The sequence below is a fragment of the Diceros bicornis genome, chromosome 16 (assembly GCF_020826845.1).
Source record: "Diceros bicornis minor isolate mBicDic1 chromosome 16, mDicBic1.mat.cur, whole genome shotgun sequence".
Classification (NCBI taxonomy): Eukaryota; Metazoa; Chordata; class Mammalia; order Perissodactyla; family Rhinocerotidae; genus Diceros; species Diceros bicornis.
In genome coordinates, this window is record NC_080755.1 from 19,802,877 (window position 1) to 19,817,345 (window position 14,469).

At 40.8% G+C, this 14,469-nt stretch overlaps 1 protein-coding gene across 2 annotated transcripts in view; it reads left to right on the forward strand.

Moving 5' to 3' along the window:
* Window positions 1–4,730: 4,730 nt before the first annotated feature.
* The window catches only part of IMPACT (impact RWD domain protein), a 28,549-nt gene continuing 18,810 nt past the window's right edge, over window positions 4,731–14,469 (forward strand). For both annotated transcript variants that reach the window (XM_058556907.1, XM_058556908.1), the window contains exons 1-4: window positions 4,731–4,828; window positions 5,898–6,026; window positions 7,345–7,397; window positions 8,620–8,682. In XM_058556907.1, coding sequence (XP_058412890.1) covers window positions 4,793–4,828; window positions 5,898–6,026; window positions 7,345–7,397; window positions 8,620–8,682 — 281 coding nt within the window. In that variant the 5' untranslated portion in view covers window positions 4,731–4,792. The remainder of the gene's footprint in view (window positions 4,829–5,897; window positions 6,027–7,344; window positions 7,398–8,619; window positions 8,683–14,469) is intronic.

Sequence of the window (14,469 nt, forward strand, 5' to 3'; positions counted from 1 at the left end):
TAAGTTTTCAGTAGCTCGGTAAGAAACAGTACCAGAAGGCATTAAAAACAACAAACAGTGGTAGTAAAATGTACAAAGTGTAAATATAAACATAAATCATCATTATTGCCTCCTAGATACAATTTTTTGCTAGTTTTGGGGAAACGGCTCAGTGAACATTTTCAAGAATACTGTTTAAAACAGTCACCATAGGAAGCATGGTCTCAGTGGAAATGCAGTAATAGATCTCAGAGCACAGTAGTGGGGCCCTCAGTGAATTACTCTCCCTGCTTTCCAAGATCTGAGAGGCGCTTTCTCATGGTCATCACACAAGTTTCTCAAAATTTCATGTGCACACAATCACCCATTATTACAATGTGGAATCAGTAGGTTTGGGATGGGGCCTAAGTTTCTGTACATCTAACAAGCTCTCAGATAATATGATGCTGTTGGTCCACAGACCTCACTTTGAGTAGTGAGGTCCTAGCGAGTATTTGGAAGAGCCCTTTTCAAATCATGTAAGTAGGTTTATGGAGCACCCCTTACAGGCTTAATACCTCACCCCTGATGGGACAGCAACCTCCACTGTAGTCAGTAGATGCACTTCCAGGTTAGGTTTTTTTCCATTCAAATAACTCCTTCCCTTTGCCTCTAATACCACAGCTATCAACCCCCTCTTGTCACACTGCTTGTACAACCCGTTAATGATCATCGCTATATCATCTCTATATCTATATGCATTCATTTTTTGGTACCAAGAGAGGGCTTTGGCCCTTTGTAATCTCAATAACATACTTTCTCTCCTCCAATTACTTGGTTTGGACAGTTTATGTTTCTTAATCTGAAGCAAAAGTTTTAAGCATCTCTTTCCAACCATCTTGGGCTCTAAAGTCCACCCTACGTAGAAATTCTGGTGCAGCCAGTCAGCATATTTCTCTTCTATGTGCGAGTTCTGAGGGAGCTGGCCACATGCATCTTCTCCAGGTTGCCTGAAGACTTCTGCAGTTATCATCCTAATAACTTGTAGCTGTCCATCTATTGTTAAACAGATCTGTTCTCGTCCTTCATTCTAGTCACTGGCCTCATTGTATATCTTAACTCAATTCCCTACACAGTGTCTATTGTGTAAAATAGCAGTTTTCATAATTTTTTTCTGAAGCCATGGAATTCTTTCACCAAAGAAAGCTTAAATAAAATAGACTAAGCTGGTCTGGCTGAAGCAGGGGGAGACAAAACTAGAGAGATAGCCAGGAACACACCTTGTGTGTTAAGGTGTTTAAGCATTATCATGAAAGCTATGGGGAGCAAGAAAAGGATTTCAAGGAAGAAAAGACATGATTAAACTTGTACATTTTGAATGATTACTCTGGCAGACATGAGAAGGATAACTTGAAGAGGGTCCAATGGAATCAGAAAGACTAGGAGGGAGGATATGAGCAATATAAGGGATATTAATAAATCAGAATCATCAGACCTTGCTGTCTATGTATGGAGGAGTGAAAGAGAGGAGTATAGTAGGTCTTCCAGGTCTCAAGCTTGGACAATTATTGATGCAGGGCTGCAGGGGTTGCCAATTACTGAAATGAGGAAGATAGGAGGAGGAATAGGTTTAGGGAGAAAGATATTGAGCTCAGTTTTGAACATATGAGTTTGAGGGAGACATCTAGTAAACAACCAATTGGGTAAATTGATGTAGAAATCAGCAGAACCTGGCTTAGAGACCTAGCTTGTATCCGAGTTGATGTTACTATTTGCAGACAATTCTTAGCCTCTGCTTAGGCAACTGCTCAGAGTTCATACTGAGTAAAGCCTTTTTCAACCAAATTGTTTATAACGTCTTGCTTTCTTCCAGTATGTTCTGCAAATGTAGGTTATATGTAGATTATCTGTTACACTTGTTACTTCAATAATTATTTCTCTCCTTCTCTTTCCGAAGTGCTGTGAGGGATCAGAATTTGCCACCTCAAAATGTGTCTCTTTGGCTTGATTATTTTTAAGAACAAATGACTCAGGTAGAAACTTTGTCCCCCTAACTGCCTAAAAGAATTTAAGATAGAAGGCCTGTTCCAGGAAGGAGCTATCACCATAGATAACTACAGTATAATATGAACTAGGTGTGGTAGACAGGGAGGCACCTAGCAAGGCCCCTTTGATCAAAGTCTTCTCCATGTCCCATTGCCTTTGCAGGGCATGGCAAACATTTATTTACCAAACATTTGCTTTTCCATCTCCATGTGAATTGCCTTCCTCCCCTTTGAAGTCCCAAACCACTACCCCCAATATCCTCCTTTGTCTTTAGCTGAAGATGGTGTTTAAGGTGGTGGCTTTGGCCATTTTGGTGAGTTACTCAGTTTTCCTGGGTTACTCCCACGTATACATGTTATTAAACTTGTTTGATTTTCTCCTGTTTCTGTCTCATGTCAATTTAATTCTTAGATGAGCCAGAAGAACCTAGAGGATAGAGGAATATTTCTTCCTCCCCTACAGTGCTCTTTGCATTTCTGAGTTTGGGGTTCTCTGTATTGGCCACATGCTTAAGCACTCAGAGAAATAGGGAGGGTTTTATTCTGTTCCCTTTGGCAGAAAGAGTCATTTCTGTTTAGAATTGGAGCTCAAAAGATTTAAAGGCTCTAGCTATGAGGAAATAGTAATTTGCAGAAGGTAAGATAGACTGGGTTGCTATGATATGAGGTAAAAAAAAAGAGGTACTATGTATAACAAATGGACTATATTGTGCTTTGTTTAGAAGGTTAAATTGTGTTGTGCATTGTTTTCTGTTACATTTTAAAGTGGTAGTTTTCAAATTTGGGTTTAAAGTCTTTGAGGGGCCACTGGGAGGGCAGGAGAGTTGCTCAGGCCCTTCACCACCACTTCAGCCAGAACAACCTAATCTATTTTACAGAAGCTTTCACTGAAGAAAGGATTCTATGGTTTTTTTTTTTAAATTGTGAAAATCACTGTTTTATGCAATGGAAGTTCTAAAACATATGGAGCGGTCATTGAAGGAAAAATTCAGAGTGAAGGAAGGAAAGAAAGCTGTTTAACAATGGACAGACATCTGGGTGGTATTAGGATTATAACTGCAAGTTTCAGGCAACCTGGAGATGCACTGTGGCTAAATCCCTCAGCACTTCCAGGCAAATTCCTCACTTAGAAGAGAAACATCATGATGGACTGGCTGTACCATGGACTCTGGGGCCCAACCTGGTTGGAAGGAGGGGCCTGAAACCATTTGTGCTCAAGAGGAAGAAAAAATACACTGTCCAAACCAAATAATTGGAGGGAGGTGATGTGACTGACATCACAGAGGGCTAAGCCTTCTCTTAGAACCAAAATGAATGCACATGTGCAGATTTACAGAGACAATCATAAGGGGGTTATGCAAACCACGTGACAAGAGCAGATGGACAGCTGTGATGTCAGAGGCAATGAACTGCCTGAAGTTCCTTAAATAAGCCACAATTTTTCTGCCAATATTTTTCTCTCCATCTGGAACAGCTTCCCTCCCCTTCCTCAGTTAGCTAACCTCTTGACTCTGTTCTAGCATTCTCTGGAACAAAAGACCAATAAAATTTGGATGGATGGCCCTTCTTTGTGCTACTAACACAAGACATAATTCTAGTCCATTTTAATGCTGATTTACTTTTGTTGCCCCACATCTTAGCTCCTTAAAGGATAACGCATGACATAATCTGCTCCAAAGATTAGCACAATAAGAGCCTAATAAACGTGTTGAATTAATAAATCCACAAAGCTTATATACTAGGATCCCCTCAAAGTAATTCGGGAGGAATCCTTTACAGGCACTTAACACGCGCTGCACCTTTGACTCAGGGAAGAGTTTCAGAGGGGAATTAAAACACGCCCATGATTAAGGAAGACGGGAGACAGGAAACATGTAATATTTTCAGTTTTTGTTTGTATTTGTGTGTGTGAAGAATGTGAGGCAAGAGGGGATAAAATGCCTCTCAGTAAGAGATTAAGTGGCTTGATTAAGCTGTCTCGAATAAGGCGAGGGATACAATTAACAACCGATGTATTGGAAATGTATGTGCTGGGGGCAGAGGAGAAATGACAAATGGATTCAAACTTGTGGATAATGAAACAATGACCCTTATGTAGGTTGGCAGAACTAGTGTCTTGTACAAAAGCTGCTCCCGGACAAAATGTCCAAGAACACTAAAGAAAACTATCACAATACAACAGTGAGTGGGTGAATACGTTTCCCCGTACGCTGTCAAAATTGCCGCCTGCCCTCTCCTGCTCTCCCGTTTTTGGCAAATCAAACCCAACCTTGCCCAAATCAGACAAAATAGACCTTAAAACACGTAAAAAACCTATGCCTTTAAATGCAAACACCAGTCTAGGGGCTGCGGCCGGCAGTCGAGTCCCATCCCGGGACATGGCGGTAAACCCGACTCCCCAACGTCTCCTGGGGGCTCAGATGGTACCGGGGCCGCAGTGGGCGAGCAGAAGCCCCCAGCCCCGGCGAGTTTCCAGGAGACAGAGCCGAGAAGACCTCCGACCGACCCTCGGGCACAACGGCTTCCGGGGCCCGCCAAGGGGCGGGGGGGGGGCGGGGATGGGAGAGGGCGGGCGCTAGACGCGGGAGGGGGGCCGGGAGGCCCGGGCGCGGGACCCTCTCACCGCCTGGCCCGCAACCCGGAAGCAGATGCGGCCTGCGCGGCGCGGCGCGGGCTGAGGTTCCGGGTCGGGCCCCGCCGCAGCCGGCGCTCCGCTCGCCGCCGCAGCGCCCGGTTCCCGCGCTTTGGAGCTGGGCAGGCGACGGCCGCGCGGCCGCTCCCGGGGCCAAATGGCTGAGGGAAACGCAGGGAGCAACCAGAAGCTGGTAAGGCCCCGGCCGGGCGCCGACCCCCAGGCTCGGCTCGGCCTCGCCTCACCGCCCCGGGCCGCCTCCGCCTAGGGGCCTCTGCCCGGGGCCGCCCGCGGTCCCGCCTGCACGTCCGGGCCGCCAGCCGCGCAGGCTGCTCCACCGCCTTCTGATTTCCCGGCGCTTGTTTTCGACCGAGCGCTCTCCGGGCGGCCGCTCCCGGGCGTCGGCGGCCTCAGGCTGCCTGGACGGTGGCATCGTCAACCATCAGCACGCGCCTGAGCAGCTCCGGGCCGGAGGCAGATATCCGGGTTGTGCTCCCCGCTCTACCGCCGCCGTGTCACCTTGGACAAGCCATTTAAGAACCCCGGTTCCTGCCTTTGCAAAACGGGCAATAATAACACAGACCCTGGAGTTCCCCGAGGGCCCCTTGAATCTTCCTCCTCTTAGTGTTGAGCTTTCCCCAGTGTGTGGCTCACGTGGGCGCTCTTAAAGCTTTTCCTGTTGGCCTGTGGGGACGAGATGATAAGTTGAATGCGTCATTTCCTTCCCATTTTCACCTTTAGATCTGGTTATTTTTCTTTTTTAACCCCAAACCAAAAGAATAATTTATGTTTTGAGGGTTTAATTACCCCCAACCAAAAGAATCACCCGGCCCCATGCCCAAATCCAAAACAAGAAACATCGGAGATACCCGCAGGAATACAGGGCTACTACGTAGCAACGCTGCTGGAGAGTTGGGGGTGGGGATTACCTGTGAAAAAAGAGCAAGTGGAGCAGAGAGGATATGTTTATCCTTTGACTTCTGAATCTCGCTATAGGGTATGAGAGTGCTCATACTAGTGGCCAAAAGCACAGTGATGTAGCAAGGCTGGTTCCAGTCATTGCCATAGGGTCTGGCAACCACCCAGAGAGTGGAACATGGTGACCCGCTGCTAAGAACGTTTGGCAGCGTTCATTCAGGAATCCGTCATCCAGGCTAATGTCTGTCATCCAGGGTGTTAAATGCAAATACCTTATAAAGGAGTAAGGAAAACTGAAGGTTTTGTGTATTGGTTGACTTTTTCCCCCCATCAATTTCTTTCAGAATGAGGAAATTGAAGCAATGGCAGCTATATACGGCGAGGAATGGTGTGTCATTGATGACTGTGCCAAAATATTCTGTATTAGAATTAGTGATGATATCGATAACCCCAAGTGGACAATTTGCTTGCAGGTATTTTTTTCCCCCTTTTCTACAGCCATTTTCCACTTACAACATTGACTCTATATGATTGACTACTGTTGTATTCCTCTAATGACTGTTTCTGTATGACTTTTTTTAAATTGTTTTATTGTTAGCTTGTGTTAACGATTGATTATCTAAACATATAGGTGATTAAATCTCAGATCACTCTCAAGTCATACTTTAATTGATAGTCTCGTCTTTCCTATCCCAAGTTTTTTAATTATTGAAGTATTCTTAGTGTACCATTGGCACACATGAGTTTCACTTCCTTTCATTATCCATTTAACAGGAGAGAGTCTAAACCTGGGAAGATGGCTGGCATTTAAGAGGAAGAATAAGTTAGTAATTTAGATAGCTCATAGAGTACATACTCATTTCTTTATTAATTGAGAATCAGTGTGATTAGAATAAATAAATGAAAAGATTGGTATGGCTTTCTGTTTTAATGCTTATTCTTTGATGACTGCCTGTACTTTCTTTCTTTCTTTTTTTTTTTTGTGAGGAAGATCAGCCCTGAGCTAACATCCATGCTAATCCTCCTCTTTTTGCTGAGGAAGGCTGGCTCTGAACTAACATCTATTGCCAATCCTCCTTTTTTTTTTTTTCCCCAAAGCCTCAATAGATAGTTGTATGTCATAGTTGCACATCCTTCTAGTTGCTCTATGTGGGACACGGCCGCAGCATGGCCAGAGAAGCGGTGCGTCGGTGCGTGCCCGGGATCGAACCTGGGCTGCCAGTAACGGAGCGCGTGCACTTAACCGCTAAGCCACAGGGCCGGCCCATGCCTGTAGTTGCAATATAAAAGATGCCAGTTGAGGTTTTGTCAGTGTTTGTTTTTATAATAATACTGATTTGAAAAGAAATGTGTATGGTTCTCTATTAAGTGTTAGCTATTTAATGTATTTAACAGTATTTAATAAGTTTTTTTGAGTGTCGCTTCAGAAAAATACCTGGAACATGTTATAATGCCACTCTATTCATTTGGAGTTAGGGTTTAATGCCTCTGTTTGAATTTTTCTTTTCCTTTCATCTTTGTTTTTCCCTTGTTTTCTAACTTTCATTGCTTTTATACTTTCTCTGCAAATCATGAACTCCTCCTTAAAAAATCGACATCATCATTAACAACATATTTAATGTAGAAGCATAAATAGGAGAGAATTCTCTCCTGAGATTTAACAAAACGATGGTTTTGGTTTTTAGTTTGGCAATTTAGAAATTTGTCCAGTGACTAGCTTACGTATTTAGATATTGTTATTTTTGAGCCATGATGAAGTGTAAACAGATTTGTTCTTAAACTGCTTTGTAGGTGATGCTACCGAATGAATACCCAGCTACAGCTCCACCTATCTATCAATTGAAGTAAGCTATATTTCTACGTTTATATTTTTGTAAAAAGATTATACTTTTCAAAGATTGTTTCTCTATACTGTACATTGTGTTTATATTAAATACCTCTCATCAAAATGTATATAGAAATTGAAAACACCTTTTGGACTTGGTATAGAGCATTTAAATAAAAAACTAAATTATATAAAACACACTGAAGTATGCCACTTAGTATGAAAGAGAATCACAGGATTCATAGGGGTAAAACAGCTACAGAATTGTCTTTAGAGATGGGAAAGGAAACCTTCCTCTTTAGACAACCTAGTAATCTAGAAACCCTGGCCTGTAGAGTTTCTCCTAACCTGGTTCTGCTGCACAGTTCCTTAACACATCTCTGCCTAAGACTGCCTGCCTTCCAGGAACTACCCATGGTGCTTCTCCCTGCCCATTCTTGTTGAGGAACCAGCTTCTCAGCAGCCCAACCTTAATTTTTTTTTTTTTATTGAGGTCACATTGGTTTATAACATTATGTTAATGAGTCATGACCTGTTGATTGCAAGTAACCTTTGATCAACCTTGCCCACTTGACCTACTAACATGTATAAACCTATGTGAACAGAATTGCCTTAAATCGCAGTTACTGAAATTTTTTACCTACCAGTGGGATTATTTTTTGTATGAGTGTTTTAAAACCATAGCAGTAAAGTTTGCTATTAATAATTGTTCTGTAATTTTTAATTTTTATTTATTGAAAATGGTAGATATAATTATAGAATGCTTGTAAACATAAATGCCTTTTTCAGAAAAAGTTAATATTTTTTTACATCACGTAGCAACCAGCGTATTTGTTAGAGTTGTTTTTGAGACACCAGTTAGAAAAACTTGGGAACTCCTGATAGTATGGCAAATACTGTGAATCTGGAAATTTAGATTCTGGAACCTGTTCTGCCACTTATTTAAACTTGGGCACGTTTATGATATCCTATGAACTCCTTCCTGTTTTTTAAACCGTATTTTAATTGAATAATATTGGTATTGGCTTCATCGTGGTTTTCTGGGAAGACTAAATGAGTTAATGTGAATGAAAGCGTTTTGGAACTGTATAGATTTATACAATATAATATTTTAATGAAACTAGATAATTTTTAAAAGCTAAATACAACCAATTTGTGATTTAATCATTAATTTCTGTTTGAGATATGAACACAATCCTTGAGTAATCTCCTTTATTGTGTTTTTTTTTTTTAAATCTTAGTGCTCCTTGGCTTAAAGGGCAAGAACGTGTGGATTTATCAAATAGCCTTGAGGAAATATATATGTAAGTGACAGGTGATTTTAAAAAATTCTATTAGTGATACTGTTGTGTGCTTTTGTTGGAACTGTGATATTTTATGGCCTTTTCTAAACTTTTTGTAAGCTGCTTTTCCATTAACAAAAAGGATGCACTTGAGGAGTCCTTGAAAGATTGGTTATATAATATAATTTTATATATACATTTAATATGACTTCTACTTCGATACAGAAATACAGTAATATTTAGAACTAGTAGCTATGAAAACACTTAGCCAGCTTGTGAAAGTAAATTCCGAGATACTGCTCTTGTTTTGATATTTTCATAGGCTATGTTGAATGAAACTGGTAACAGCAGAATCCTAAGCATAATTATTTATTAAACTACTGTATACTTTTAATGATAATTTTCTTGTATTAGGCCGTAAGACTGACAGTCTATAGAAATACTGTATTTTTCACTCTTTCATTCATTCAGTAAGTACTATATGGCAGGCACTGTACTAGATCCCGGATACACATAGTTAGCAAAAACAGCAATGGTTCCTGTTTTCATGGCATTTAGAATTTACTGGTAGGAGAGGTATTACTTATAACAATGTAAAAATGAGTGTAGAACTGCAGCTGTGACAAGTTCTATAAAAGAGATATTAATATGCGGTACTAATTGAGTTTGAAACAAGGCCTGACCTAGTCTGGGAGGTTAGGGATGGCTCGTTTGATTTAAGAGCTGAGTTACTTAGGTGAAAGGAACTCTAGTGAAAGGCTACAGCATGTGCAAAGGCTCCGTGTCAAGGAGCTTGGCACATTTCAAGACACAAAGTAATAGTGGTATGAAGTGGGAAGAGAGAAGGGAGCATAGTGGGAAAATGACCAGGCAAAGTAGGCAGGGGAAGTCATGCAAAGTCTTGTAGGCCATGGTAAGGATTTTTGTCTTTATCCTAAGACCCATGGGAAGCAGAGAAGGGTTTTAAGTGGTGTGATGCCATGATAAGATTTTCATTTTGAAAACAATGTTCTATTTCTTTGGGGAGAACTGATGGGAAGGAAGCAAGAATGGATGTATGGGACGTGGGTTAGGAGGCTAATGCAGTAGTCCAGAGAAGATATGACTGTGATTTGGATTACTTTTTTTTGTGTGTGTGAGGAAGACCAGCCCTGAGCTAATATCCAATGCCAATCCTCCTCTTTTTTTTTTTTTTTTTTTTTTTTGCTGAGGAAGACTGGCCCTGGGCTAACATCCATGCCCCCTTTCCTCTACTTTATATGGGACGCCGCCACAGCATGGCTCAACAAGCAGTGCGTCGGTGCGTCCCGGGATCCGAACCAGCAAACCCTGGGCCGCCGCAGCGGAGCACGCGCACTTAACCGCTTGCACCACTGGGCCAGCCCTGGATTACTTTTAATGAGATTATTAATTTAGTACAACAAATAATGTTCTGGACTATCAGTTTTACTGTAATCCAGAAACAGGTAAGGATTGTCTTATATGTTCTAGGTGGCCACCCCATTTGGTACAGTGAAAATACCCCCTTTGTATCCCTGGGATCTAGGTCAGGTTTCTTTTCCTCCCAAAATATTTAATTACAAAATGCTGTCTTCATGGAATCGATTCTGTTCATTCTTTCCAAGAGGAACTATGGTCTTTCTTGAGTCCCAGGTTTACACTTGACTCTGGAAGTAACCGAGAACTGGACATATCATTAGGGGATGCCCCCATTGAGTGATTCTGTCATCCTCAGCATATAAGTATTATTTATTTCCTCAATTAAATGTTTTCTGATACCTGTCCCTAACTTTACTGGCCACTCCAGCTTTTGTGCCCCTAACAAACTTGTTTCTGTAATATTTTATTTATGCTTACTTACCAATTTATCTCCCCCTTTAAAGCAGAATAAGATAAATATACTGCAAATTTGTTCACCAGTGATGTCATAATTGTACATCTTATGGTCATTTTTCAGATCTTATCTTACTTGATCTCTGTAACTTTTAGTGATGTTGAACACTTCCTCTTTCTTGAAAATCTTCCCACACTTGGCTTCCATCATGGTAATCGTCTTCATCCGTTAGATTTTTCTCCTGCCTATGCACAATGTCCTGCACTCTGAAATGGCTTCCCATCTGCCTTTTCTCTATCCAAAAAGTCCCCCGTTTACTAAGGAGATACCCTGCCATAGGGCACAACTTGCTATTCTCCCTAACTAGTTCAGTTGAGCTATTTGAGAATTAGGAAGGGTCGGAAATTACAGAGCAGTTTGTTCTAAAGCTAGAATATGATTTATACCGTCTTGTTTATTAAAAGTGCTGGAATAAACTGTCCACTGGTATTATTTTCACACATGTAGTCTAAATAGAAATACACATTCTGTTTTTAAAAGTTTCTTGTGAAAAAACCTTTTAATATTTTTCCATAAAATTCCAGCAGGGGGCAGCAAGTGAAAAATATTATTGGTCTTCAGAAATTAAAAGTATTAGATAAATGTATGAATATAGTTCTTTTTTTTAAAATTGAGCTGTAATTTTCATTTTCTTTGCGATTCAAAGTTTATTAAGAATGTGCTGTTTATATAAAGATGTTGGGTTTTTTGTTTTTTTTTTTTTTTGTGAGGAAGAGTGGCTCTGAGCTAACATCCATTGCCAATCCTCCTCTTTTTTTTTTTTTTTTTTTTTTTTTTTTTTTTTTGTGAGGAGATCAGCCCTGAGCTAACATCCGCCAATCCTCCTCTTTTTTTTTTTTTTTGCTGAGGAAGACGGCCCTGGGCTAACATCTGTGCCTATCTTCCTCCACTTTATATGGGACGCCGCCACAGCATGGCTTACCAAGCAGTGCGTCGGTGCGCGCCCGGGATCCGAACCAGTGAACCCCGGGCCGCCGCAGCGGAGCGCGCGCACTTAACCGCTTGCGCCACCGGGCCGGCCCCTAATCCTCCTCTTTTTACTGAGGAAGATTAGCCCTGAGCTAACATCTCTGCCCATTTTCCTCTGTTTTGTATGTGGGATGTGGCCACAGCATGGCTTGATGAGCGGTGTATAGGTCCACACCCAGGATCCAAACCTGCGAACCCCGGGCCGCCGAAGGAGAGCATGCGAATTCAGCCACTACACCACTGGGCGGCCCTGAATATAATTCTTAATGTTTATAATTCCATTGTGTTGTAAATATTGTAACACTATTGAGATTTTCATATTGATTTAGTATCATTTTGAATGCTAAATTTGATTTTTGCTTAGCTAAGAAGACGAACTATGGAGTTTCCTCTTATGTAGGGAGGTAAGAAGTCAGAAAATGAACAGTTTTTTCAGTAAACATTTAGTGAGTATCCCCTATATGCTGGCACTCTGTTAGGAGTCTGGCATTTAAAAATTAAGATAGATGTGTACCAATTCAATATAGTGACATAATTACTAAGAGATGTGGACCAAGTGCTATAGTAGCATTCTTTAGAGGTTTTACTAACAAACTATCTCAGGACATACAGATATGAAGTTGTAAAAGAGGGTTCCGTTGTGAAGGTGACCTTCGAGCACAGTGTTTGCCAGGCTATCAAAGGGGGAGCGGTTTTCTCATAGAAGAAACTACATGAGCAAAATGATGTAGCTATGAAGCAATCTGGCATCTTCAGAGTTCAGCAAGTGGTTTAAGATGCCAGCTTTATAAATTGAGGTAGGTATATAAATTGAGGTAGGTGTAAGAAGGAAAAAGCTGTCAGCTGGGATAAGGAGTTTGGGCATTATCTTGTAGGCTCTAGGTGTTTTAGGCAGGGGAGTGATGTAGTCAGATTTGTGTGGCAGTGTAGAGGATGGATTCTGAGGAGTTTGAAGGAAGAGACACCATAGGAAGAGCAGTCAGTAACTCAGGAGGGGTATGGTGGAGGCCTTTATTAATGCAACAAGAATGCAGATGGAGAAGAGTGGTTAGGTAAAGAAATACTTAAGAATATAAACGAGGATTTGGTGATTGATTAGATGAAGATTAATTTACTTATCATACCTTATTTTTGTTTAAATATTATACATATGGATATTTTGAATATATGAAAATAATAATACAAAAGATAAATAACAGATTTAAAAAACAACATTTTACTAATTGGTGTTGCTTAAGAGAAAATGAAAGGGATTAAAATTTTCTTTGTAGTATTTGAATTTACGATGGTCCATTTCAACAACATTTAATTTAAAATCCAAGAAAATGGTTATTTTAATTTCTCACAGCTCTTCACATTTTGATGTATCATGGTGTCTTAGATTGGAAAGTTGAAGAATGAGGCTTGTCAGAGCAGAAATTGCACTGGACAAAGTTAAACAGGCAAGGAAGACTTTATTCGCGACTATTGCAGTAGGGGAGAGAGACCAGAACTCAGTCTGAACTCAACTTCCTGAAACAAAAGGCAGGAGGATTTTTTTTTCTTTATTGCAAAATTTTTGTTGTACATTATTGTTTGTCAGTCACCATATAAATGCATCCCTTCACCCCTTGTGCCCTCGCCCCACCCCCTGGGCCCTGGTAACCACTAAACAGTTCTCTCTGTCCATGTGTTAATATTCCATTTATGAGTCAAATCATGAGGTGTTTGTCTTTCTCTTTCTGGCTTATTTCACTTAATATAATACCCTCCAGGTCCATCCATGTTGTTGCAAATGGGATGATTTTGTCTTTTTTTATGGCTGAGTAGTATTCCATTGTATATATATACCACATCTTCTTTATCTGCTCATCAGTCGAGGGACACTTGGGTTGCTTCCATGTCTTGGCTATGGTGAATAATGCTGCGATGAACATAGGGGTGCGTAAGCCTCTTTGGATTGTTGATTTCAGGTTCGTTGGGTAGAGACCCAGTAGTGGGATAGCTGGATCATAAGGTATTTCTATTTTTAATTTTTTGAGGAATCTCCGTACTGTTTTCCATAGAGTCTGTGCCAGTTTGCATTCCCACCGGCAGTAAATTAGGGTTCCTGTTTCTCCACAGCCTCTCCAGCATTTGTTGTTTTTTGTCTTGGTGATTATAACCATTTTAACAGGTATAAGATGATATCTTAGTGTAGTTTTGATTTGCATTTCCCTGATGATTAGTGATCTTTTCATGTGCCTATTGGCCATCTGTATATCTTCTTTGGAGAAGTGTTTGTTCATTTCCAAAAGGCAGCAGGGTTTTTAAGGGCTGGGATGAGCTAGTAGAAAAGTGCTAGAGGATGTTGGGAGGTTGATCAATGAGATGTGTCCAGCACATTTAGTTATTTCCTGAGTTTGCAAATGTGTTTCTCTGTGTTTAGGCCTTCTGTGTTTGCTAATTGTTGCTCATCAGAAGTGAGGCTCCTACGCTCCCCAGAGATTGAGAGATAAGGGTGCTGTCTTCCTTGATGATTACATTTCAAAATGATGGCTCCCAGGTCCTTGAGGAAGACATTCCTAGGTTGTAAAACTGACAAGAGTCTTCTAAAAAGATGTCCATAATCTCAAAGGAGCAAAGAAAGAATTTATAATAAGTTTTCTAAAGAAAATGTTCTAAGAAAAGGGAGATCAGGGCCTATAGTCAGGAAGTTCTGCCTGTCTGAAGTTTAATTGAGCTGAGGTTAAGGCGGTCTTGGTCTGGAGTCAGTTTTTGAAATAGTGTGACTTCTTTGAGTCTGTTTTCTCGTCTGTAACATGAGGATAATAGAATAATATCATTGTAAGGATTAAATGACACAATTCACGTAACGTACTTTAGCAGCTCTCATTTTTGTTGTTATTAAAACAATTGTCTCATCTACTTTTGTCATTTTGAAAATGAGATGACAGAAACTCAGAGAGATCGAGTAATTTGTCTAA